A 25,162-nucleotide genomic window follows, 5' to 3' on the forward strand; every position below is an offset into this window, starting at 1 on the left:
TTTACAACAAATTTTTATAGACTGAATTTTTATTCACTGAATTTTTATACACTGAATTTTTAAAACAGCACATTTTTAGACACTATTTTTGAAGCAGGGAATTAAAACAAAACAAAAATTCCAAATTTTTTAGTACTGAATTATTTTACGACAAATTTTTATAGACTGAATTTTTATTCACTGATTTTTTTTATACACTGATTTTTAAAACAGCACATTTTTAGACACTATTTTTGGAGCAGGGAATTAAAACAAAAACAAAAATTCTAAATTTTTTAGTACTGAATTATTTTACAACAAATTTTTATATACTGAATTTTTATTCACTGAATTTTTATACACTGAATTTTTAAAACAGCACATTTTTAGACACTATTTTTGAAGCAGGGAATTAAAACCAAAAAAATTAAAAAATTTTTAGTACTGAATTATTTTACTAAAAATTTTTATAGACTGAATTTTAATTCACTGAATTTTTATACACTGAATTTTTAAAACAGCACATTTTTAGACACTATCTTTTGAAGCAGGGAATTAAAACAAAAACAAATTCTGAATTTTTTAGTACTGAATTATTTTACAACAAATTTTTATAGACTGAATTGTTATTCACTGAATTTTCATACACTGAATTTTTAAAACAGCACATTTTTAGACACTATTTTTGAAGCAGGGAATTTAAACAAAAAAAAAATAATTTTTTTTAGTACTGAATTATTTTACTAAAAATTTTTATAGACTGAATTTTAATTCACTGAATTTTTATACACTGAATTTTTAAAACAGCACATTTTTAGACACTATCTTTGAAGCAGGGAATTAAAACAAAAACAAATTCCTAATTTTTTAGTACTGAATTATTTTACAACAAATTTTTATAGACTGAATTTTTATACACTGAATTTTTAAAACAGCACATTTTTAGACACTATTTTTGAAGCAGGGAATTAAAAAAAAAAAAAAGAATTCCAAATTTTTTAGTACTGTATTATTTTACAACAAATTTTTATAGACTGAATTTTAATTCACTGAATTTTTATACACTGAATTTTTAAAACAGCACATTTTTAGACACTATCTTTGAAGCAGGGAATTAAAACAAAAACAAATTCTAAATTTTTTAGTACTGAATTGTTTTACAACAAATTTTTATAGACTGAATTTTTATACACTGAATTTTTAAAACAGCACATTTTTAGACACTATTTTTGAAGCAGGGAATTAAAACAAAACAAAAATTCCAAATGTTTTAGTACTGAATTATTTTACAACAAATTTTTATAGACTGAATTTTTATTCACTGATTTTTTTTATACACTGATTTTTAAAACAGCACATTTTTAGACACTATTTTTGAAGCAGGGAATTAAAACAAAAAAAATTAAATCAAAATTTTTTAGTACTGAATTATTTTACAACAAATTTTTATGGACTGAATTTTTATACACTGAATTTTTAAAACAGGACATTTTTAGACACTATTTTTGAAACAGGGAATTAAAACAAAAACAAAAATTCCAAATTTTTTAGTACTGAATTATTTTACAACAAATTTTTATAGACTGAATTTTTATTCACTGAATTTTTATACACCCATCCATCCATCCATCTTCTTCCGCTTATCCGAGGTCGGGTCGCGGGAGCAGCAGCCTAAGCAGGGAAGCCCAGACTTCCCTCTCCCCAGCCACTTCGTCCAGCTCCTCCCGGGGGATCCCGAGGCGTTCCCAGGCCAGCCGGGAGACATAGTCTTCCCAACGTGTCCTGGGTCTTCCTCGTGGCCTCCTACCGGTCGGACATGCCCTAAACACCTCCTTAGGGAGGCGCTCGGGTGGCATCCTGACCAGATGCCCGAACCACCCCATCTGGCTCCTCTCGATGTGGAGGAGCAGCGGCTTTACTTTGAGCTCCCCCCGGATGACAGAGCTTCTCACCCTATCTCTAAGGGAGAGCCCCGCCACCCGGCGGAGGAAACTCATTTCGGCCGCTTGTACCCGTGATCTTGTCCTTTCGGTCATAACCCAAAGCTCATGACCATAGGTGAGGATGGGAACGTAGATCGACCGGTGAATTGAGAGCTTTGCCTTCCGGCTCAGCTCCTTCTTCACCACAACGGATCGATACAGCGTCTGCATTACTGAAGACGCCGCACCGATCCGCCTGTCGATCTCACGATCCACTCTTCCCTCACTCGTGAACAAGACTCCGAGGTACTTGAACTCCTCCACTTGGGGCAAGATCTCCTCCCCAACCCGGAGATGGCACTCCACCCTTTTCCGGGCGAGAACCATGGACTCGGACTTGGAGGTGCTGATTCTCATCCCAGTCGCTTCACACTCAGCTGCGAACCGATCCAGTGAGAGCTGAAGATCCTGGCCAGATGAAGCCAACAGGACCAAATCATCTGCAAAAAGCAGAGACCTAATCCTGCAGCCACCAAACCGGATCCCCTCAACGCCTTGACTGCGCCTAGAAATTCTGTCCATAAAAGTTATGAACAGAATCGGTGACAAAGGGCAGCCTTGGCGGAGTCCAACCCTCACTGGAAACGTGTCCGACTTACTGCCGGCAATGCGAACCAAGCTCTGACACTGATCATACAGGGAGCGGACCGCCACAATCAGACAGTCCGAAACCCCATACTCTCTGAGCACTCCCCACAGGACTTCCCGAGGGACACGGTCGAATGCCTTCTCCAAGTCCACAAAGCACATGTAGACTGGTTGGGCAAACTCCCATGCACCCTCAAGGACCCTGCCGAGAGTATAGAGCTGGTCCACAGTTCCACGACCAGGACGAAAACCACACTGTTCCTCCTGAATCCGAGGTTGGACTATCCGGCGTAGCCTCCTCTCCAGTACACCTGAATAGACCTTACCGGGAAGGCTGAGGAGTGTGATCCCACGATAGTTAGAACACACCCTCCGGTTCCCCTTTTTAAAGAGAGGAACCACCACCCCGGTCTGCCAATCCAGAGGTACTGCCCCCGATGTCCACGCGATGCTGCAGAGTCTTGTCAACCAAGACAGCCCTACAGCATCCAGAGCCTTAAGGAACTCCGGGCGGATCTCATCCACCCCCGGGGCCTTGCCACCGAGGAGCTTTTTAACTACCTCAGCAACCTCAGCCCCAGAATTTTTATACATTGAATTTTTAAAACAGCACATTTTTAGACAATATTTTTGAAGCAGGGAATTAAAACAAAACAAAAATTCCAAATTTTTAGTACTGAATTATTTTTCAACAAATTTTTATAGACTGAATTTTTATACACTGAATTTTTAAAACAGGACATTTTTAGGCACTATTTTTGAAACAGGGAATTAAAACAAAAACAAAAAATCCAAATTTTTTAGTACGGAATTATTCTACAACAAATTTTTATAGACTGAATTTTTTTTCACTGAATTTTTAAAACAGCACATTTTTAAACACTATTTTTGAAGCAGGGATTTAAAACAAAAAAAATTAAATCAAAATTTTTAGTACTGAATTATTTTACAACAAATTTTTATGGACTGAATTTTTATACACTGAATTTTTAAAACAGGACATTTTTAGACACTATTTTTGAAACAGGGAATTAAAACAAAAACAAAAATTCCAAATTTTTTAGTACTGAATTATTTTACAACAAATAAATTCACTGAATTTTTATACACTGAATTTTTAAAACAGCACATTTTTAGACACTTTTTGAAGCAGGGAATTAAAATAAAACAAAAATTCCAAATTTTTAGTACTGAATTATTTTACAACAAATTTTTATAGACTGAATTTTTATTCACTGAATTTTTATACATTGAATTTTTAAAACAGCACATTTTTAGACATTATTTTTGAAGCAGGGAATTAAAACAAAACAAAAATTCCAAATTTTTAGTACTGAATTATTTTTCAACAAATTTTTATAGACTGAATTTTTATACACTGAATTTTTAAAACAGGACATTTTTAGGCACTATTTTTGAAACAGGGAATTAAAACAAAAACAAAAAATCCAAATTTTTTAGTACGGAATTATTTTACAACAAATTTTTATAGACTGAATTTTTATTCACTGAATTTTTAAAACAGCACATTTTTAGACACTATTTTTGAAACAGGGAATTAAAACAAAAACAAAAATTCCAAATTTTTTAGTACGGAATTATTTTACAACAAATTTTTATAGACTGAATTTTTATAAACTGAATTTTTAAAACAGCACATTTTTAGACACTATTTTTGAAGCAGGGAATTCAAATAAAACAAAAATTCCAAATTTTTAGTACTGAATTATTTTACAACAAATTTTTACAGACTGAATTTTTATACACCGAATTTTTAAAACAGGACATTTTTAGACTTTTTTTTTGAAACAGGGAATTAAAACAGAAACAAAAAATCCAAATTTTTTAGTACGGAATTATTTTACAACAAATTTTTATAGACTGAATTTTTACTCAGTGAATTTTTATAAACGGAATTTTTAAAACAGCACATTTTTAGACACTATTTTTGAAGCAGGGAATTCAAACAAAAAAAAAATCCAAATTTTTTAGTTCTGAATTATTTTACAACAAATTTTTATAGACTGAATTTTTATTCACTGAATTTTTATACACTGAATTTTTAAAACAGCACATTTTTAGACACTATTTTTGAAGCAGGGAATTAAAACAAAAACAAAAATTTTAAATTTTTTAGTACTGAATCGTTTTACAACAAATTTTTATAGAGTGAATTTTTATTCACAGAATTTTTTTACACTGAATTTTTAATACAGCACATTTTTAGACACAATTTTTGAAGCAGGGAATTAAAACAAAAACAAATTCCAAATTTTTTAGTACTGAATTATTTTACAACAAATTTGTATAGACTGAATTTGTATACACCGAATTTTTAAAACAGGATATTTTTAGACACTATTTTTGAAACGGAATTAAAACAAAACAAAAATTCCAAATTTTTTAGTACTGGATTATTGTACAACAAATTTGTATAGACTGAATTTTTATACTCCGAATTTTTAAAACAGCACATTTTTAGACACTATTTTCGAAGCAGGGAATTAAAAAAAAAAAAAAAAAAATCCAAATGTTTTAGTACTGAATTATTTTACAACAAATTTTTATAGACTGAATTTTTATTCACTGAATTTTTATACACTGAATTTTTAAAACAGCACATTTGTTTGTGGTGTGGGCGCCTGTGGCTGCTGTGTCTGGTGCAAGGGTGTGGCTGATGTTGTGACTGGTGGAAGCGCGCGCGCGTGATGGCTGTCGGGGCTGACGAACTGTGTATATGTATGTATATGTGTGTGTATGTATGTATGTATGTATATATATGTGTATGTGTACATATGTGTATGTATATGTATATATGTGTATGTGTGGGTATGTATACATGTATGTGTGTATGTGTATGTATATATGTATGTATGTATGTATATTTCTGGGGGTACGCTCTGGGCCTGCCTGTCAGACGGGGGTCGACGCCTCAGGATACTGCATCTGAACTGCGTGTCTGGAGCTCCTGGGTCCCGCTGTCCATCCCTTCCGGGTGCCCGTCTTGGTTGGGGCCTGTTGGGCCTAGTCCCTGCGTCTATTGTGGTAGCTTGGTGCTGCAAGGTATTCCGAGGTGCTGCGAGTCGGCCAGTTGCTGGGGTAGTGACCTTGTTTGTCAGCATGTCTGTGATCTTCTTTTAATTCTTTTTTTTAATTTATTTATTTATTTATTTATTTTTTTGAATATATTTTATTAATATTATTTTTTAATTTTTCCCCTCCCTCAGAGGGGGGGCTCGGCGGGGCGGTTGCTGGTTGTTCCATCTCCATCATTGGGGTCCCTGCGGGTGGGGTGGGTGGTTCCCGTGGCCCTGTGCCTGGGTGGTCCTGCGGCGGCCGATTTGGGTGGGGTGGCCGGGTGCTGGCCTCGCCGCGCTCTCCGGGGGTGGGGGGTGGGCTCGTGGGGGCCCGGTTGCCGGTGGGGCGGGGGCGGTCTTCCCGTCCGGTTGCGGGGAGTCCCTGGGTCCCTCGGGCGGGGCGTCTCGCCTTTCTGCCCGTGTGGGGTGTGGTCTCTCGCTGGCTTGGGGTCTGGCTGTCCCCTGCTTTTCTCGTGCCCTGTCCTCTGCCGGGTGCGTCTGTCTGCGGCCTGCTGCTGGACCTTGTGGGCGGTACGGTGGGTCGGGCTCTGGGGTTCTTGTCGCTGGCCGGCTTGGCTGCGTGGGGGCGGTGGTCCCTGGTTCCCTGGGCACCACGCCTCCTGTTTGTGGGTTGGGGTCTCGGGGGTGATGGGGCCGTGCTCTGGCTCCCACGCACTCTGGGAGTCGAATGTATTGTACATGCAAATTCACATATGCTCACATACGTACATAGGTACCTACGCTCCCACATACATACACAAATACAGTACATATTTACCTACCTAATGTTCGTACATCCACACGCACATTCAATATACAAACATACACATACACATACTGTACATATACATTCACTGTACAAACACATATACACATTCTGTACATATACATTCATTGTACAAACACATATACACATTCTGTACATATACAAGTACATATGCATACTTACACTCATGCACATAATCACGTTTCATCAAACATATATTAACGTTGTTGCCCTAGGGTAAACTGGGTGTAACACATGGCACACTGACAAAGCTTAACCTATTGTGACTATAACAATCTACAAGGTTAATGTAGGTTGCTTCTCTTTCTCCCCCTCCATTTTTCTGCATTCTTTCGTATCTCAAGTTATCATTACGTATATGTATTGTTGCATTTAAACAACTGTATTGTTGATAATAAAGGTAAATTATTGGTATTGTTGATAATAAAGGTAAATTATTGGTATTGTTCATTATCAATAGCGCTATTTCTATTGGTATTTGTATTGATCCATTTGTAGTGTAATAATGCTCATTGTCATTTCTGTATTATTTTTTATTTTTCGCTAACTGCTTATTTGCTATTACTTTTACCATCATATTTGTACATGTCATATTTGCTGATGTTGCTCTATTGTTGTTGTTGTTGTTGTTGTTTGCTGTTGTTGTTTTTGTCTCTCTGTCTAATCCCCCTCTTGTCCCCACAATTTCCCCCTCTGTCTTCTTTTTTTTTCTCTTTCTATCCCCTCCTGCTCCGGCCCGGCTGCACTAAATGATAATATAAATACATTTAATAAAGTCAAATACAAATAAGGCAACAAGAGAAGTATCCTACACTTCTCTTTTGTAAAGTAAATCTGAACAGCCGACATGGGCATCTACATCAACTATATGATTTGCCTGAGAAGCTGGACAGGACACAAAAAAAAAAAAAAAAAAAAAAAAAAAAAAAATTAAAACAGCACATTTTTAGACACTATTTTTGAAGCAGGGAATTAAAATAATTTAAAATTTTTAGTACTGAATTATTTTACAACAAATTTTTATAGACTGAATTTTTATACACCGAATTTTTAAAACAGGACATTTTTAGACACTATTTTTTGAAACAGGGAATTAAAACAGAAACAAAAAATCCAAATTTTTTAGTACGGAGTTATTTTACAACAAATTTTTATAGACTGAATTTTTACTCAGTGAATTTTTATAAACGGAATTTTTAAAACAGCACATTTTTAGACACTATTTTTGAAGCAGGGAATTCAAACAAAAAAAAAATCCAAATTTTTTAGTTCTGAATTATTTTACAACAAATTTTTATAGACTGAATTTTTATTCACTGAATTTTTATACACTGAATTTTTAAAACAGCACGTTTTTAGACACTATTTTTGAAGCAGGGTATTAAAAAAAAAAAATTCCAATTTTTTTAATACTGAATTATTTTACAACAAATTTTTATAGACTGAATTTTTATTCACTGATTTTTTTTCATACACTGATTTTTAAAACAGCACATTTTTAGACACAATTTTTTTTATGATCTGAATATTTGAACACACATTTTGCTCACAAATTCAATTGAATTGTCAGTATAATTTGATGTAAATTCAGTTCACAAAATTGAAATGCAAAAATGTCATGTAAAAATATATTTTTTTGTATTAAAGACAACAATTGACCTCTATATGTAAATGTATTTTCACTTCATTTTGCAACACATAACCTCATCTTTTTTTCTTCTCGCCTGGAATATGCCTGAATGCATGTGTTTGTTCCAATAGCCACCAGGGGGCAGCAGCAACCTGTGGGACTTGGTGTCGGTCATTAATGGGCAGGATGACTCTCTGCTACCAGGCAGCTACAGCAGGGGTGTGATGCACATGAAGCACCTGCTGAAGTTTAAAACAGTAAGAGTCAATTCACACATCATTTCTGCCACCACCCTGTCAAAATAAAGGTCTGTGTTGTCACTATAAGAAAATGTGATAAATGCCTTGCACGAACAAAAGTATTGTGTAAGGCAGTTTCCATCCCTCCTAAGTAACATTTCCACATTCCCAAATTAGAGTATGTTGAACCTTTTCATGTTCTCTTCCAGTCCGAGGCCCAGGAACTGACAATCGTCAAGATGTCGAAATTTGGCGGTGGGATCGGCGCTCCCAGTAAAGAAGAGCGCCTCAAAGAAGCAGCAGATATCCACCTGAGGCTCGGACAGATTCAACGATACTGTGAATTGATGGTGGAGCTTGGACAGGTGTGTGTGTTGTTATTTATTTCTCTAATCATGCGCTATAGAACACAATGGTACCTCAACTGAGCTATCTCGGTTTTATGACTGAGCTTGTAACTGGAAACACTTGTATCTCAAATCAACCACGTCCATTAAATTGAATTAAAAATCAATTTAATCCGTGCTTGCTCCTCCAAAATAACATATCACAATTTTAACATGTGAAATGCCTCTTAACAAGAACACTTTTAGATGAGAAATATGGTTTGAAAAATACTTGCAAGTACAAAAACCCAAAACCATTGAAGTTGTCACGTTGTGTAAATGGTAAATAAAAACAAAATACAATGATTTGAAAATCCTTTTCAACTTATATTCAATTGAATAGACTCCAAACTGGAAAACGTTGTTATTTTTTGCAAATATTAGCTCATTTGGAATTTGGTGCCTGCAACATGTTTCAAAAAAGCTGGCACCAGTGGCAAAAAAGACTGAGAAAGTTGAGGAATGCTCATCAAACACTTATATGGAACATTTCACAGGTGAACAGGCTAATTGGGAAAAGGTGGGTGCCATGATTGGGTATAAATGAAATGCTCAGTCATTCACAAACAAGGATGGGGCGAGGGTCACCACTTTGTCAACAAATGCGTGAGCAAATTGTTTAAGAACATTTCTCAACCAGCTATTGCAAGGAATTTAGGGATTTCACCATCTATGGTTCGTAATATCATCAAAAGGTTCAGAGAATCTGCAGAAATCACTGCCTGAAGCGATGATATTACGGACCTTTGATCCCTGAGGTGGTACTGTATCAAAAAGCGACGTCGGTGTGTAAAGGATATCACCACATGGGCTCAGGAACACTTCAGAAAACCACTGTCTGTAACTACAGTTCGCCGCTACATCTGTAAGTGCAAGTTAAAACTCTACTACGCAAAGCGAAAGCCATTTATCAACAACACCCAGAAACGCCGCCGGCTTCGCTGGGCCCGAGCTCATCTAAGATGGACTGATGCAAAGTGGAAAATAGTTCCGTGGTCTGATGAGTCCACATTTCAATTGTTTTTGGAAACTGTGGACGTCGTGTCGTCCGGAACAAAGAGGAAAAGAACCATCCGGATTGTTTAGGCGCAAAGTTGAAAAGCCAGCATCTGTGATGGTATGGGGGTGTATTAGTACCCAAGGCATGGGTAACTTACACATCTGTGAAGGCACCATTAATTCTGAAAGGTTTTGGAGCAACATATGTTGCCATCCAAGCAACGTTATCATGGACGCCCCTGCTTATTTCAGCAAAACAATGCCAAGTCACGTGTTACAATAGCAACATCAGTGTGTAAAGGATATCACCACATAGGCTCAGTAACACTTACAGAAAACCACTGTCAGTAACTACAGTTGGTCGCTACATCTGTAAGTGCGAGTTAAAACTCTACCATGCAAAGCCAAAGCCATTTATCAACAACACCCAGAAATGCCGCCAAGCTCATCTAAGATGGACTGATGCAATGTGGAAAAGTGTTATGTGGTCTGACGAGTCCACATTTCAAATTGTTCTTGGAAACTGTGGACTTCGTGTCGTCCGGAACAAAGAGGAAAAGAACCATCCGGATTGTTATAGGCGCAAAGTTGAAAAGCCAGCATGTGTGATGGTATGGGGGTGTATTAGTGCCCAAGACATGGGTAACTTACACATCTGTGAAGGCACCATTAATGCTGAAAGGTTTTGGAGCAACATATGTTGCCATCCAAGCAACGTTACCATGGACGCCCCTGCTTATTTCAGCAAAACAATGCCAAGTCAGGTGTTACAATAGCGTGGTAGTAAAAGAGTGCGTGTACTAGACTGGCCTGTCTCCCATTGAAAATGTGTGGCGCATTATGAAGCCTAAAATAGCACAACGGAGACCCCCGGACTGTTGAACAACTTAAGCTGTACATCAAGCAAGAATGGGAAAGAATTCCGCTTCAAAAATGTGTCTCCTCAGTTCCCAAACGTTTACTGAGTGTTGTTAAAAGGAAAGGCCATGTAACACAGTGGTGAACAAGTTTTTGCAATGTGTTGCTGCCATTAAATTCTAAGTTAATGATTATTTGCAACAACAAAAAATGAAATTTCTCAGTTGGAACATTAAATATCTTGTCTTTGCAGTCTATTCAATTGAATATAAGTTGAAAATGATTTCCAAATCATTTTATTCTGGTTTTATTTACGAATTACACAACGTGCCAACTTGTGTAAGTTGAGGCACCATTGTATTAAATTCTGTTTGTGCTTGATGAGTAGAGCAAATACTTTAAACACGTGCCTGTGAGCCAACAGGACATAGCCATGATGGAAATGCATTGTTAGTTGTTGTATGTATCATGAAGAATGTAATGGCTTAGTTAATGACTATTAAAGTGCAATATTTGTCTCTTGGGCAGTGGGAGAAGGCATTAGCTGTAGCACCAGGAGTATCCATGAAGTACTGGAAAAAACTGATGCAAAGGTACGTTTTATTTAAACTTTTATTTACGCTCTAATGCATACTTGCCAACCTTGAGACCTCCGATTTCGGGAGGTGGGGGGTGGGGGGCGTGGTCGGGGTGGGGAGGGGGCGTGGTTGGGGGCGGGGCTAAGAGGGGAGGAGTATATTTACAGCTAGAATTCACCAAGTCAAGTATTTCATATATATATATATATATATATATATATATATATATATATATATAAGAAATACTTAACTTTCAGTGAATTCTAGCTATATATATATATATATTTTTATTTTTATTTTATTTTATATATATATATATATATATATATATATATATATATATAAAAAAGAAATACTTGAATTTCAGTATTCATTTATTTACACATATACACACACATAACACTCATCTACTCATTGTTGAGTTAAGGGTTGAATTGTCCATCCTTGTTCTATTCTCTGTCACTATTTTTCTAAGCATGCTGAACACCCTTTCGCAGGTACCCAGAAAGGTTTCGAGTACCACCAAAAAAACGGAATCTCTGAAGACAGTATAAAAATCTGTGTTAAAGGTGTACAAATACTGTTTGTATAATAAGCATGTTATTTTTTTTTACAAATGAGGGTTAAGAGTTCAGTACTAAAAAAAAAAGTACAGTTTTTTAATCGAGCTGCTGCATTTTTTGGTTGGGTTGTTTATTTATTTTGATTAACTTCTATACATTTCTAAAAGGGGAGGAATGTAAAAGAGTGATCTATGTTTGTCTGTTGCCATCTCCTGGTGAATGTTGGCTATAGCGTACTGGGGTTACTTTTTGGTTGGCCAACGATTTACGTGATGTTGCGCGCCTGACGTCACTCAGGTCCGCATGGAGCTGGAGGGGGCGTGGCTTCCAGCTCCGCCTGAATTTCGGGAGATTTTCGGGAGAAAATTTGTCCCGGGAGGTTTTCGGGAGAGGCGCTGAATTTCGGGAGTCTCCCGGAAAATCCGGGAGGGTTGGCAAGTATGGTCTGATGTCACATTGAAGAATAAGAGTAAAGCAGGAGTGTCACATTTGTTGTCATTGTGGCTGCTAATAACGATGAATATATATAAATATAAATGTATAAGCACATCGTGATTACACAATTGTCTATGCATTTGATTATTTTAACAGCTTGACTTTGAAATCATAAGTCGAGGTGACAAGCAGGTACACTATATTGCCAAAAGTATTTGGCCACCTGCCTTGACTCACATATGACCTTGGAAGTGCCATCCCATTTCTAACCCATAGGGTTCAATATGATGTTTGCAGCTATTACAGCTTCAACTCTTCTGGGAAGGCTGTCCACAAGGTTGCGGAGTGTGTTTATAGGAATTTTCCACCGTTCTTCCAAAGGCCTGGCTCTCAGTCTCTGTTTTAATTTATCGCAAAGGTGTTCTATCAGGTTCAGGTCAGGACTCTGTGCAGCCCAGTCAAGTTCACCCACACCAGACTCTGTCATCCATGTCTTTATGGACCTTGCTTTGTGCACTGGTGCACAGTCATGTTGGAAGAGGAAGGGGCCCGCTCCAAACTGTTCCCACAAGGTTGGGAGCATGGAATTGTCCAAAATGTTTTGGTATCCTGGAGCATTCAAAGTTCCTTTTACTGGAACTAAGGGGCCAAGCCCATCTCCTGGAAAACAACCCCACACCATAATTCCTCCTCCACCAAATTTCACACTCGGCACAATGCAGTCTGAAATGTAGCGTTCTGGCAACCTCCAAACCCAGACTCGTCCATCAGATTGCCAGATGGAAAAGTGTGATTCATCACTCCAGAAAACGCGTCTCCACTGCTCTAGAGTCCAGTGGCGACGTGCTTTACACCACTGCATCCCACGCTTTGCATTGGACTTGGTGATGTATGGCTTAGATGCAGCTGCTCGGCCAAAGCTCTCTGCGTACCGTACGTGGGCTAATTGGAAGGTAACGTGAAGTTTGGAGCTCTGTAGCAACTGAGAAAGTCGGCGACCTCTTTTCACTATTTCCACCATTCTTCCAAAAGCACATTGGTGAGGTCACACACTGATGTTGGTGGACAAGGCCTGGCTCTGAGTCTCCGTTCTAATTCATCCCAAAGGTGTTCTATGGGGTTCAGGTCAGGACTCTGTGCAGGCCAGTCAAGTTCATCCACACCAGACCTTTGGGATGAATTAGAACGGAGACCTTCTCGACCAACATCAGTGGGTGACCTCACCAATGCGCTTTTGGAAGAATGGTGGAAAATTCCTATAAACACACTCCACAACCTTGTGGACAGCCTTCCCAGAAGAGTTGAAAGTGTAATAGCTGCCAAAATGTAGGCCGACATCATATTAAACCCTATGGGTTAGGAATGGGATGGCACTTCAAGTTCATATGTGAGTCAAGGCAGGTGGCCAAATACTTTTGGCAATATAGTGTATATATAATCATACAGTATACATACATAATAATAGTGTTTATTAGTACGTTTCACTGACTCACTGGTTCGTGAAGGATCTGATGAAATAATTGGTCGTACTGTAAAGTGGATGCAAAAACAATTGTCACGTGAAAAAAATGCAGTGCTGTACAACGAGGGTCATGTCTGTTGAGGAACTAAATCTGTCATAGTCAGATTTACAAATATATAAAACCAAATGAGAAGCTTATAATTATCTGGCTGCAAACAAACTATAATAAAAAAAGTATATAAATCTTGACCCGGGAACTACAAGGCGGAGAGGAAGCAGGACCAGACTCCCCTCCAGGCGACCTTTTCTTTGAACTGTTTTACGACCTTTTATTTGAACTGTTTTTAATCAAAGGCTGTTTACGACCCCCGTTCCTTAGAAACAGCTGTTGCCATGTACCGTATTTTTCGGACTATAAGTCGCAGTTTTTTTTCATAGTTTGGCCGGGCTCCAGTGCGATTTATATATGTTTTTTTCCTTCTGTATTATGCATTTTCGGCAGGTGCGACTTATACTCCGAAAAATACGGTAATCAGGGAAAGTCCAAATAAAAGAGGAGGCGTACAATTTTCCGTCAGAGCGTGGTGACACTGTGCAATGGTACAGCTGTACGCGTTTCTCCTCACTGAGCCAAATGTAATTCTGTCTCTGTTTGATTCCTTGCTTCTTGTCTTATAGCTTATAATGATCTGGCTGCAAACAAACTATAATAAAAAAATATATAAATCTTGACCCGAGAACTACAAGGTGGAGAGGAAGCAGGACCAGACTCCCCTCCAGGCGACCTTTTCTTTGAACTGTTTTACGACCTTTTATTTGAACTGTTTTTAATCAAAGGCATGGCTGTTTACGACCCCCGTTCCTTAGAAACAGCTGTTGCCATGTACCGTATTTTTCGGACTATAAGTCGCAGTTTTTTCCATAGTTTGGCCAGGCTCCTGTGCGATTTATATATGTTTTTTTCCTTCTTTATTATGCATTTTTGGCAGGTGCGACTTATACTCCGGTGCGACTTATACTCCGAAAAATACGGTAATCAGGGAAAGTCGAAATAAAAGAGGAGGCGTACAATCTTCCGTCAGAGCGTGGTGACACTGTGCAATGGTACAGGTGTACGCGTTTCTCCTCACTGAGCCAAATGTAATTCTGTCTCTGTTTGATTCCTTGCTTCTTGTCTTATAGCTTATAATGATCTGGCTGCAAACAAACTATAATAAAAAAATATATAAATCTTGACCCGAGAACTACAAGGCGGAGAGGAAGCAGGACCAGACTCCCCTCCAGGCGACCTTTTCTTTGAACTGTTTTACGACCTTTTATTTGAACTGTTTTTAATCAAAGGCATGGCTGTTTACGACCCCCGTCCCTTAGAAACAGCTGTTGCCATGTAATCAGGGAAAGTCCAAATAAAAGAGGAGGCGTACAATCTTTCGTCAGAGCGTGGTGACACTGTGCAATGGTACAGCTGTACGCGTTTCTCCTCACTGAGCCAAATGTAATTATGTCTCTGTTTGATTCCTTGCTGCTTGTCTTGTTTAATAGATGTCATCAGTGTTTGAACCTGACAGTGTTAACTAGACTTATACATCAAAATGTGTATAGTCTGCAAATATTATATTGATCAATCACACAAAACAATTGTATAGCACAGACCAGTAGACATATTCATTTTGTTTTCATTATTATTATTTTATATTTCAGAATAGCAAGCAAGTTTGTTCTGACTGTATGTCACTGAATATTTGTTATGCATTTAATTCATGTGTATTGCTCAAAAACCTGGTGCATGTCCTGAGAACTTAAAGGTGTGTGTTATGCTTTTAATGCAGGAGAGCTGACCAGCTGATGGCAGAGGATAACGATGATGCAATCCCATACTGCATTGCCACAGCAGATATAAAGAAACTCGTGACCTTCTTCACTGGCAGAGGACAACTGGTTGAAGCTTTACTCATTGCACAGGTACAGTATTTTTTTTTTCTCAAGATAGAGAGGATTAGTAAACAGCTTGTCGGTGAAGGGAAAAACTATGGAAGTAGAATTGTCTCACATCAACTTATATATATCAATATGATATTAATACATATGCATATATTAATAAAAACACAAATGCAAATAAATAAATAATTTGTATTTGTAAATATATTTTAGGGATTTTAAAATATATACAAATAAAATGTATAAATGTAAAAATGTGACATACAAATAAATCAAGAATTTGTATAAATAAACATGTATTTGTAAATATATTTTTGAGATTTTAATATAAATATGCTTGATTTTGTATTGAATTTGCATATGTGGATCGCTTTTTTGCTTTCGTGTCGATGAGACATTCCTCCCACAAACCAGGGGGCCGTATTTATCAAGCGTCTTAGAATTACTCCTAAGAAGTCTGCTAAGAGTTGACTTATGAGTAAAGAAATCCTTCGCTGAAAGCTGCACTTAAAAGTTAGTTATCAAGCGTCTTACTCACACTTTCAGCGAAGTGTAGGACTGAATCTTAAGTGTCACACTCAGAGCTGAATTACGACATTACTATGTTCCGTAAACGGAATTATAGGTGACGTCATTTCTGTGTCCGTAGAAATGACCAATCACGGAAGGGAATCCCTTGTCTAAGAATAAAGAAATATCTTAGAAGTATTTAAGTGGACAATGGGAGTGTATATTTTGACAATAAACTACAAAATAAAACAAACAATATTGGCAGTGAATCAAAAATAAATGTTTTCTTTCATTTTCCCAGTGGCGAGATATGGAAGCATTGTGATGACCTTTAGTTCTGCTGTGGAAAGCTCTGCTGTGTGATGTTGCTGATGAGATGACGCCTCTTATTATTAAATCTGTGACAAAAATAATACCCGCTCTGTCTAAACGATACCGTTTGATCAGCTGCTCGTCATCAAACAAAGCCAGGACATCCTTCCACTCCCTTCTCTCTCGCCTGAGTGCCATCCCCCGCTGGCAACTCCTAACCACTTAGGACACCTCTGAAGGTCTCTTATATATCGTGGAGAGTAGGAGTGATTTTTAGACTTAAAAAAGTTGATAAATACAGGTAAAAGCCAGTAAATTAGAATATTTTGAAAAACTTGATTTATTTCAGTAATTGCATTCAAAAGGTGTAACTTGTACATTATATTTATTCATTGCACACAGACTGATGCATTCAAATGTTTATTTCATTTAATTTTGATGATTTGAAGTGGCAACAAATGAAAATCCAAAATTCCGTGTGTCACAAAATTAGAATATTACTTAAGGCTAATACAAAAAAGGGATTTTTAGAAATGTTGGCCAACTAAAAAGTATGAAAATGAAAAATATGAGCATGTACAATACTCAATACTTGGTTGGAGCTCCTTTTGCCTCAATTACTGCGTTAATGCGGCGTGGCATGGAGTCGATGAGTTTCTGGCACTGCTCAGGTGTTATGAGAGCCCAGGTTGCTCTGATAGTGGCCTTCAACTCTTCTGCGTTTTTGGGTCTGGCATTCTGCATCTTCCTTTTCACAATACTCCACAGATTTTCTATGGGGCTAAGGTCAGGGGAGTTGGCGGGCCAATTTAGAACAGAAATACCATGGTCCGTAAACCAGGCACGGGTAGATTTTGCGCTGTGTGCAGGCGCCAAGTCCTGTTGGAACTTGAAATCTCCATCTCCATAGAGCAGGTCAGCAGCCGGAAGCATGAAGTGCTCTAAAACTTGCTGGTAGACGGCTGCGTTGACCCTGGATCTCAGGAAACAGAGTGGACCGACACCAGCAGATGACATGGCACCCCAAACCATCACCCAACCATGCAAATTTTGCATTTCCTTTGGAAATCGAGGTCCCAGAGTCTGGAGGAAGACAGGAGAGGCACAGGATCCACGTTGCCTGAAGTCTAGTGTAAAGTTTCCACCATCAGTGATGGTTTGGGGTGCCATGTCATCTGCTGGTGTCGGTCCACTCTGTTTCCTGAGATCCATCTCCCCAACCCGGAGATGGCACTCCACCCTTTTCCGGGCGAGAACCATGGACTCGGACTTGGAGGTGCTGATTCTCATCCCAGTCGCTTCACACTCAGCTGCGAACCGATCCAGTGAGAGCTGAAGATCCTGGCCAGATGAAGCCATCAGGACCACATCATCTGCAAAAAGCAGAGACCTAATCCTGCAGCCACCAAACCAGATCCCCTCAACGCCTTGACTGCGCCTAGAAATTCTGTCCATAAAAGTTATGAACAGAATCGGTGACAAAGGGCAGCCTTGGCGGAGTCCAACCCTCACTGGAAACGTGTCCGACTTACTACCGGCAATGCGGACCAAGCTCTGGCACTGATCGTACAGGGAGCGGACTGCCACAATCAGACAGTCCGATACCCCATACTCTCTGAGCACTCCCCACAGGACTTCCCGAGGGACACGGTCGAATGCCTTCTCCAAGTCCACAAAACACATGTAGACTGGTTGGGCAAACTCCCATGCACCCTCAAGGACCCTGCCGAGAGTATAGAGCTGGTCCACAGTTCCACGACCAGGACGAAAACCACACTGTTCCTCCTGAATCCGAGGTTCGACTATCCGGCGTAGCCTCCTCTCCAGTACACCTGAATAGACCTTACCGGGAAGGCTGAGGAGTGTGATCCCACGATAGTTAGAACACACCCTCCGGTTCCCCTTCTTAAGGAGAGGAACCACCACCCCGGTCTGCCAATCCAGGGGTACCGCCCCCGATGTCCACGCGATGCTGCAGAGTCTTGTCAACCAAGACAGCCCCACAGCATCCAGAGCCTTAAGGAACTCTGGGCGGATCTCATCCACCCCCGGGGCCTTTCCACCGAGGAGCTTTTTAACTACCTCAGCAACCTCAGCCCCAGAAATAGGAGAGCCCACCACAGACTCCCCAAGCACTGCTTCCTCATAGGAAGACGTGTTGGTGGGATTGAGGAGGTCTTCGAAGTATTCCCTCCACCGATCCACAACATCCGCAGTCGAGGTTAGCAGAACACCATCCTCGCCATACACGGTGTTGATAGTGCACTGCTTCCCCTTCCTGAGGCGGCGGATGGTGGTCCAGAATTGCTTCGAAGCCGTCCGGAAGTCGTTTTCCATGGCCTCACCGAACTCCTCCCATGTCCGAGTTTTTGCCTCTGCAGCCGCTGAAGCCGCACACCGCCTGGCCTGTCGGTACCTGTCCGCTGCCTCAGGAGTCCTATGAGCCAAAAGAACCCGATAGGACTCCTTCTTCAGCTTGACGGCATCCCTCACCGCGGGTGTCCACCAACGGGTTCTAGGATTACCGCCACGACAAGCACCAACTACCTTGCGGCCACAGCTCCAATCAGCCGCCTCGTCTCAAACCAATCTTTTATAATAACACTCAAATGAGAGGAGTCATTTTCATGAGATTATTTTGTAGTATTAGTGATTTGGCCCACTTGTAATGAAAATAAAATTAATCTTGTTTTTCATAAGCTATGGATTAGTATTGTACAATATGTCTGGGCGGGGGTCCTTCTTTGGAAATCATTTGTATGCCTTTCAGAGATCACATTTAGTTCCCCTTAAACATCCTCATGTTCATACTTGCCAACCTTGAGACCTCCGATTTCAGGGGGTGGGGGGCGTGGTCGGGGGTGGGGCGGGGGGTGTGGTTGGGGGCATGGTTAAGAGGGGAGGAGTATATTTACAGCCAGAATTCCCCAAGTCAAGTATTTCATATATATATATATATATATATATATATATATATATATATATATATATATATATATATATATATATATATAAATAAAAGAAATACTTGAATTTCAGTGTTCATTTATTTACACATATACACACACATAACACTCATCTACTCATTGTTGAGTTAAGGGTTGAATTGTCCATCCTTGTTCTATTCTCTGTCACTATTTTTCTAACCATGCTGAACACCCTCTCTGATGATGCATTCTGCTTCGTCTCCTTGTTGTGTGCGCAGTTGTGCACTGCACTCTCTAAAAGCCCTAGATGTTAATGTCACATATACATGTACAGTAGATGGCAGTATTGTCCTGTTTAAGAGTGTCACAACATTGCTGTTTACGGCAGACAAACTGCTTTACGGTAGACGAAAACGTGACTGCTGTTGTTGTGTGTTGTTGCCGTGCTGGATGGACGTTAATGAAACTGCCTAACAATAAACCTGGAGGGGGCGTGGCCTCCAGCTCCGCCTGAATTTCGGGTGATTTTCGGGAGAAAATTTGTCCCCGGAGGTTTTCGGGAGAGGCGCTGAATTTCGGGAGTCTCCCGGAAAATCCGGGAGGGTTGGCAAGTATGCTCATGTTGCACAATAAAATGTAAGCATAGGATGAAGTGTGCATTCCTGTAACTTTCTCTAGTAACAGCATTCCATGATTAATATCAATAAATTAACATTAATAATAAATGAATTATGAGTAGAATAAGCACACGTATGACTGAGGAGTCATAGTGTAACTTTGTGTGGTGTTTGAGTTGTCCGACTTTTTGTGTGGCCATAAACGCACCGGTGGCTTAGTGGTATGCGTGTTGGTGACAGATGACATGTTGTTTTTGGCCTGGTTTGTACGGCAGAAAATGACTAGTTTTTTGAGATAGAAGTTTTTTACTCATGTTTTGGGTGTGGCTATGGCCGAATATAAACAGTTTTGCTCAAAAAAAGTGATCGATATAATTCCTGTCCTCGAAGCATCTCGATAGACGTTACAATAATTCATACTTGCCAACCCTCCCGAATTTTCCAGGAGACTCCCGAAATTCAGCGCCTCTCCCGAAAACCTCCCGGGACAAATATTCTCCCGAAAATCTCCTGATTTTCAGCCGGAGCTGGAGGCCACGAACCCCTCCAGCTCCATGCGGACCTGAGTGAGGACAGCCTTTTTTCACTACGGGAGGACAACAGGGTGACAAGAACTAAATCATCCAGACTAGAGATACATTGTATTATTATGTTTATCTTACCTAAAAATAAATAGATATTTATTAATAAAAAAAACAAAAAACTAAATACATTTTTACTATATTTTGCTAAAAACATCAAAATTAATTGTATTATTATTTTAATTTTTTCTGACTCCTTATTACATCCAGTCATAGAATTTTACATTAAAATAAACATATTTGAAATAATTGATTTTAAATTATCATAATAATTCATTTAAAATGACCATATTTAATTATTAAAATAATTGCTTGTTTATCAACAACTTTAGCATTTTATTCATTACATTTTGAAGCTCTCAGAAGCCAAGTTATGTTATATTCCTTAATATTTATTTATGCAAGTTTGAAGTATCAATTATCCAAACACAGTTTTGTTTGCATATTTTCAGGATTTATATATATATATATATATATATATATATATACATACATACATATATATGTATGTATGTATGTACATACATACAGTATGTATGTATGTATGTATGTATGTACATACATACATACAGTATGTATGTATGTACATACATTTCCTTTGGAAATCGAGGTCCCAGAGTCTGGAGGAAGACAGGAGAGGCACAGGATCCACGTTGCCTGAAGTCTAGTGTAAAGTTTCCACCATCAGTGATGGTTTGGGGTGCCATGTCATCTGCTGGTGTCGGTCCACTCTGTTTCCTGAGATCCAGGGTCAACGCAGCCGTCTACCAGCAAGTTTTAGAGCACTTCATGCTTCCTGCTGCTGACCTGCTCTATGGAGATGGAGATTTCAAGTTCCAACAGGACTTGGTGCCTGCACACAGCGCAAAATCTACCCGTGCCTGGTTTACGGACCATGGTATTTCTGTTCTAAATTGGCCCGCCAACTCCCCTGACCTTAGCCCCATAGAAAATCTGTGGGGTATTGTGAAAAGGAAGATGCAGAATGCCAGACCCAAAAACGCAGAAGAGTTGAAGGCCACTATCAGAGCAACCTGGGCTCTCATAACACCTGAGCAGTGCCAGAAACTCATCGACTCCATGCCACGCCGCATTAACGCAGTAATTGAGGCAAAAGGAGCTCCAACCAAGTATTGAGTATTGTACATGCTCATATTTTTCATTTTCATACTTTTCAGTTGGCCAACATTTCTAAAAATCCCTTTTTTGTATTAGCCTTAAGTAATATTCTAATTTTGTGACACACGGAATTTTGGATTTTCATTTGTTGCCACTTCAAATCATCAAAATTAAATGAAAGAAACATTTGAATGCATCAGTCTGTGTGCAATGAATAAATATAATGTACAAGTTACACCTTTTGAATGCAATTACTGAAATAAATCAAGTTTTTCAAAATATTCTAATTTACTGGCTTTTACCTGTATATATATATATGTATGAAATACTTGACTTGGTGAATTCTAGCTGTCATTATACTCCTCCCCTCTTAACCACGCCCCCAACCACGCCCCGCCCCGCCCCACCCCCGACCACGCCCCCTTCCCCCCATCTACCGAAATGGGAGGTCTCAAGGTGGGCAAGTATGATAATTGAACGGTGTTCAATTGAACGGTGTTGACGAACAACGTTAGGGCCGCTTGTTGTCACTGTCACTCCGAGTTGCATTGCAAAATTACACAGAATAAATTATGTGTTTATTTTGTTTAGAATTCAGATGGGATTTGATTTGGTGCGCGGCATATATTTGCTGTGCGCAGAGGACGCTTGAGCAGTGCGCAATTGCGCAGGCGCGCACCTTAGAGGGAACGTTGGCTGTATGTATACTTTTGACCCAGCACATTTTCAGTAGACCCATAATAAATTCATAAAAGAACCAAACTTCATGAATGTTTTTTGTGACCAACAAGTATGTGCTCCAGTCACAAAAAAATAAGAGTTGTAGAAATGATTGGACACTCAAGACAGCCATGACATTATGTCCTTTACAAGTGTACGTAAACTTTTGACCACGACTGTGTATCCAAAAGTTCACCAAAAAAAACACCAAAAAGCAGCGCAGAAGTCCCAAAAGTGCCACCCCTTGTTGCGCAGTCCGATTCAAAAGGCAAAAAAACAAGACGATAAATCGTGGCCTACTATATTTGTTTTTGAATTGAAATGCATGTATTTACCTAAACGTGTGTGCCATCTTCTGAGTTGAGGCACACATGGTACATGTTGAATTAAAAGAACTGTATCATGGGAATAATTCCTCTGACATTTATTTTATTGTAGGGAGCATGCGAGGGAAACATCCGTCCACCTCAAACGTCCTCGATCAACCATACGACTAACGATGTGGACAACAAACAACAATACCAAAGGTAAAGCACAAACCATTGACGCTACAATCTGGGTCAAGTCTGTACGAGTTCTCTACTAGTCTAATCTAAAACCATACTTGCCAACCTTGAGACCTCCGATTTCGGGAGGTGGGGGGAGGGGGGTGGGGGTGGGCGTGGTCGGGGTGGGACGGGGGCCTGGTTGGGGGCGTGGCTAAAAGGGGAGGAGTATATTTACAGCTAGAATTCACCAAGTCAAGTATTTCATATATATATATATATATATATATATATATATATATATATATATATATATATATATATATATATATATATATATATATATATACGCATATGGATATATGTATTTTATTATATAAATAAATATATATATATATATATATATATATTTATTTTATTATATATATATAAAATAAATACTTGAATTTCAGTGTTCATTTATTTACACATATACACACACATAACACTCATCAACTCATTGTTGAGTTAAGGGTTGAATTGTCCATCCTTGTTCTATTCTCTGTCACTATTTTTCGAACCATGCTGAACACCCTCTCTGATGATGCATTGCTGTGTGGCACGCACAAAAGTGCTTTCATCAAATGCACTAGATGGCAGTATTGTCCTGTTTAAGAGTGTCACAACATTGCTGTTTACGGCAGACGAACTGCTTTACTGTAGACGAAAACGTGACTGCTGTTGTTGTGTGTTGTTGCCGCGCTGGGAGGACGTTAATGAAACTGCCTAAAAATAAACCCACATAAGAAACCAAGAACTCGCCCTCCATTATTCTAGAGTTATAACGTCATTGGGCAGGTATGCTGTTTATATTGTGGGTTAGCGGACTCAGGTCCTCATGGAATTTCGGGAGATTTTCGGGAGCAAATTTGTCCCGGGAGGTTTTCGGGAGAGGCGCTGAATTTCGGGAGTCTCCTGGAAAATCCGTGAGGGTTGGCAAGTATGCTAAAACCCATTTTGGAGTGAACATGTTGCTGGCTGTTAAAGTGTTTGGAATATTAATGGCATGTAAACATTTACTATTTGATACAAATGTGGTTTATTGAGATAAACAAAAATGTGTTTTTACCCCCAGTCTCCTCCATAAGGTATGTGAACAGCTGGCGGAGTGGTATTTCCAAGACGGCTGCGCTGTCCTGGCTGCATGCTGCCACCTGGCGGTGGATAACGTGAAGGTAGGTGCGAGTGTGCATTTTTGGGTTGTATCACAATACAAACTGTAACCGAATCAAATTAAGAAATAGCTCAACGAACGACTGTAGTACTAAAACTCCAAATAAATCTTACTAGGGCATACGTATCATTTAATACGGTAATACATTTGAAGTGCATACCTAGCAATTTCAACAAACTATTATCTTCATGTTTCCAGAAATCGGCTGGTGTGAGTTTAAGACAATTTGTCATATTCTGTATGTTCCACAGCAGTGGTTCTTAAACTTTATTCACCACGTACCACCTCAGAAAACACTTTGGCTATCCCAAGTACCACCGTAATTGTTAACTGTTAAAATGTTTGGAAGCCGCAGCTGCACGCGTACTCACGGTACCGCGTCTGCGCATCCAACTCAAAGTCCTCCTGGTAAGAGTCTCTGTTGTCCCAGTTCTCCACAGGCCAATGGTAAAGCTTGACTGTCATCTTCCGGGAATGTAAACAATGAAACACCGGCTGTGTTTGTGTTGCTGCAGCCGGCCGCAATACACCGCTTCCCACCTACAGCTTTCTTCTTTGCTGTCTCCATTGTTCATTGAACAAATTGCAAAAGATTCACCAACACATATGTCCAGAATACTGTGGAATTTTGCGATGAAAACAGACCACTTAATAGCTGGCCACCACGCTGTCCCAAAATGTCCTCTACAACCCTTGACGTCACGCGCTGACGTCATCATACCGAGACGTTTTCAGCAGGATATTTTGCGCGAAATTTAAAATTGCACTTTAGTAAGCCAACCCGGCCGTATTGGCATGTGTTGCAATGTTAAGATTTCATCATTGATATATAAACTATCAGACTGCGTGGTCGGTAGTAGTGGCTTTCAGTAGGCCTTTAAGGACAAACGTGTAATAATAAACATATGTTTAATGTACCCTAAGATTTGTTGTTAAAATAAAGCCAATAATGCAATTTTTTGTGGTCCCCTTTATTTAGAAAAGTATCGAAATGTACCGAAAAGTATCAAAATAATTTTAGTACCAGGACAACATTACATTACACCCAGTTTGAACAGTAACACTGTGTTTAAATATTTAATTAAGTGATTATTTATGTACCACTAGTTTGAGAATTAGTGTTCTACCGCATATCAGGGTTTTGAGGTCTGTGGTGGGGCGGGTGTTTGGCGTCTTG

The 25,162-nt window shown here is 39.2% G+C and overlaps 2 protein-coding genes across 4 annotated transcripts in view; one reads left to right on the top strand and one right to left on the bottom strand.

Moving 5' to 3' along the window:
* wdr17 (WD repeat domain 17) overlaps positions 1–25,162 on the top strand; it is a 135,028-nt gene that overhangs the window by 78,756 nt on the left and 31,110 nt on the right. For both annotated transcript variants that reach the window (XM_061977231.2, XM_072914941.1), the window contains exons 18-23: positions 8,175–8,300; positions 8,492–8,647; positions 11,054–11,118; positions 15,393–15,525; positions 22,726–22,814; positions 23,887–23,986. In XM_061977231.2, coding sequence (XP_061833215.1) covers positions 8,175–8,300; positions 8,492–8,647; positions 11,054–11,118; positions 15,393–15,525; positions 22,726–22,814; positions 23,887–23,986 — 669 coding nt within the window. The remainder of the gene's footprint in view (positions 1–8,174; positions 8,301–8,491; positions 8,648–11,053; positions 11,119–15,392; positions 15,526–22,725; positions 22,815–23,886; positions 23,987–25,162) is intronic.
* hpgd (15-hydroxyprostaglandin dehydrogenase) overlaps positions 1–25,162 on the bottom strand; it is a 164,680-nt gene that overhangs the window by 19,671 nt on the left and 119,847 nt on the right. The window contains exon 8 of one of the 2 annotated variants that reach the window (XM_072914942.1): positions 8,226–8,285. The exons of the other annotated variant lie outside the window; for it this stretch is intronic. Coding sequence (XP_072771043.1) covers positions 8,241–8,285 — 45 coding nt within the window. The 3' untranslated portion in view covers positions 8,226–8,240. Of the gene's footprint in view, positions 1–8,225; positions 8,286–25,162 lie in introns of those variants that run through there. 2 annotated transcript variants of the gene reach the window in all.

Source organism: Nerophis lumbriciformis, linkage group LG16 (genome assembly GCF_033978685.3).
Source record: "Nerophis lumbriciformis linkage group LG16, RoL_Nlum_v2.1, whole genome shotgun sequence".
NCBI lineage: Eukaryota > Metazoa > Chordata > Actinopteri > Syngnathiformes > Syngnathidae > Nerophis > Nerophis lumbriciformis.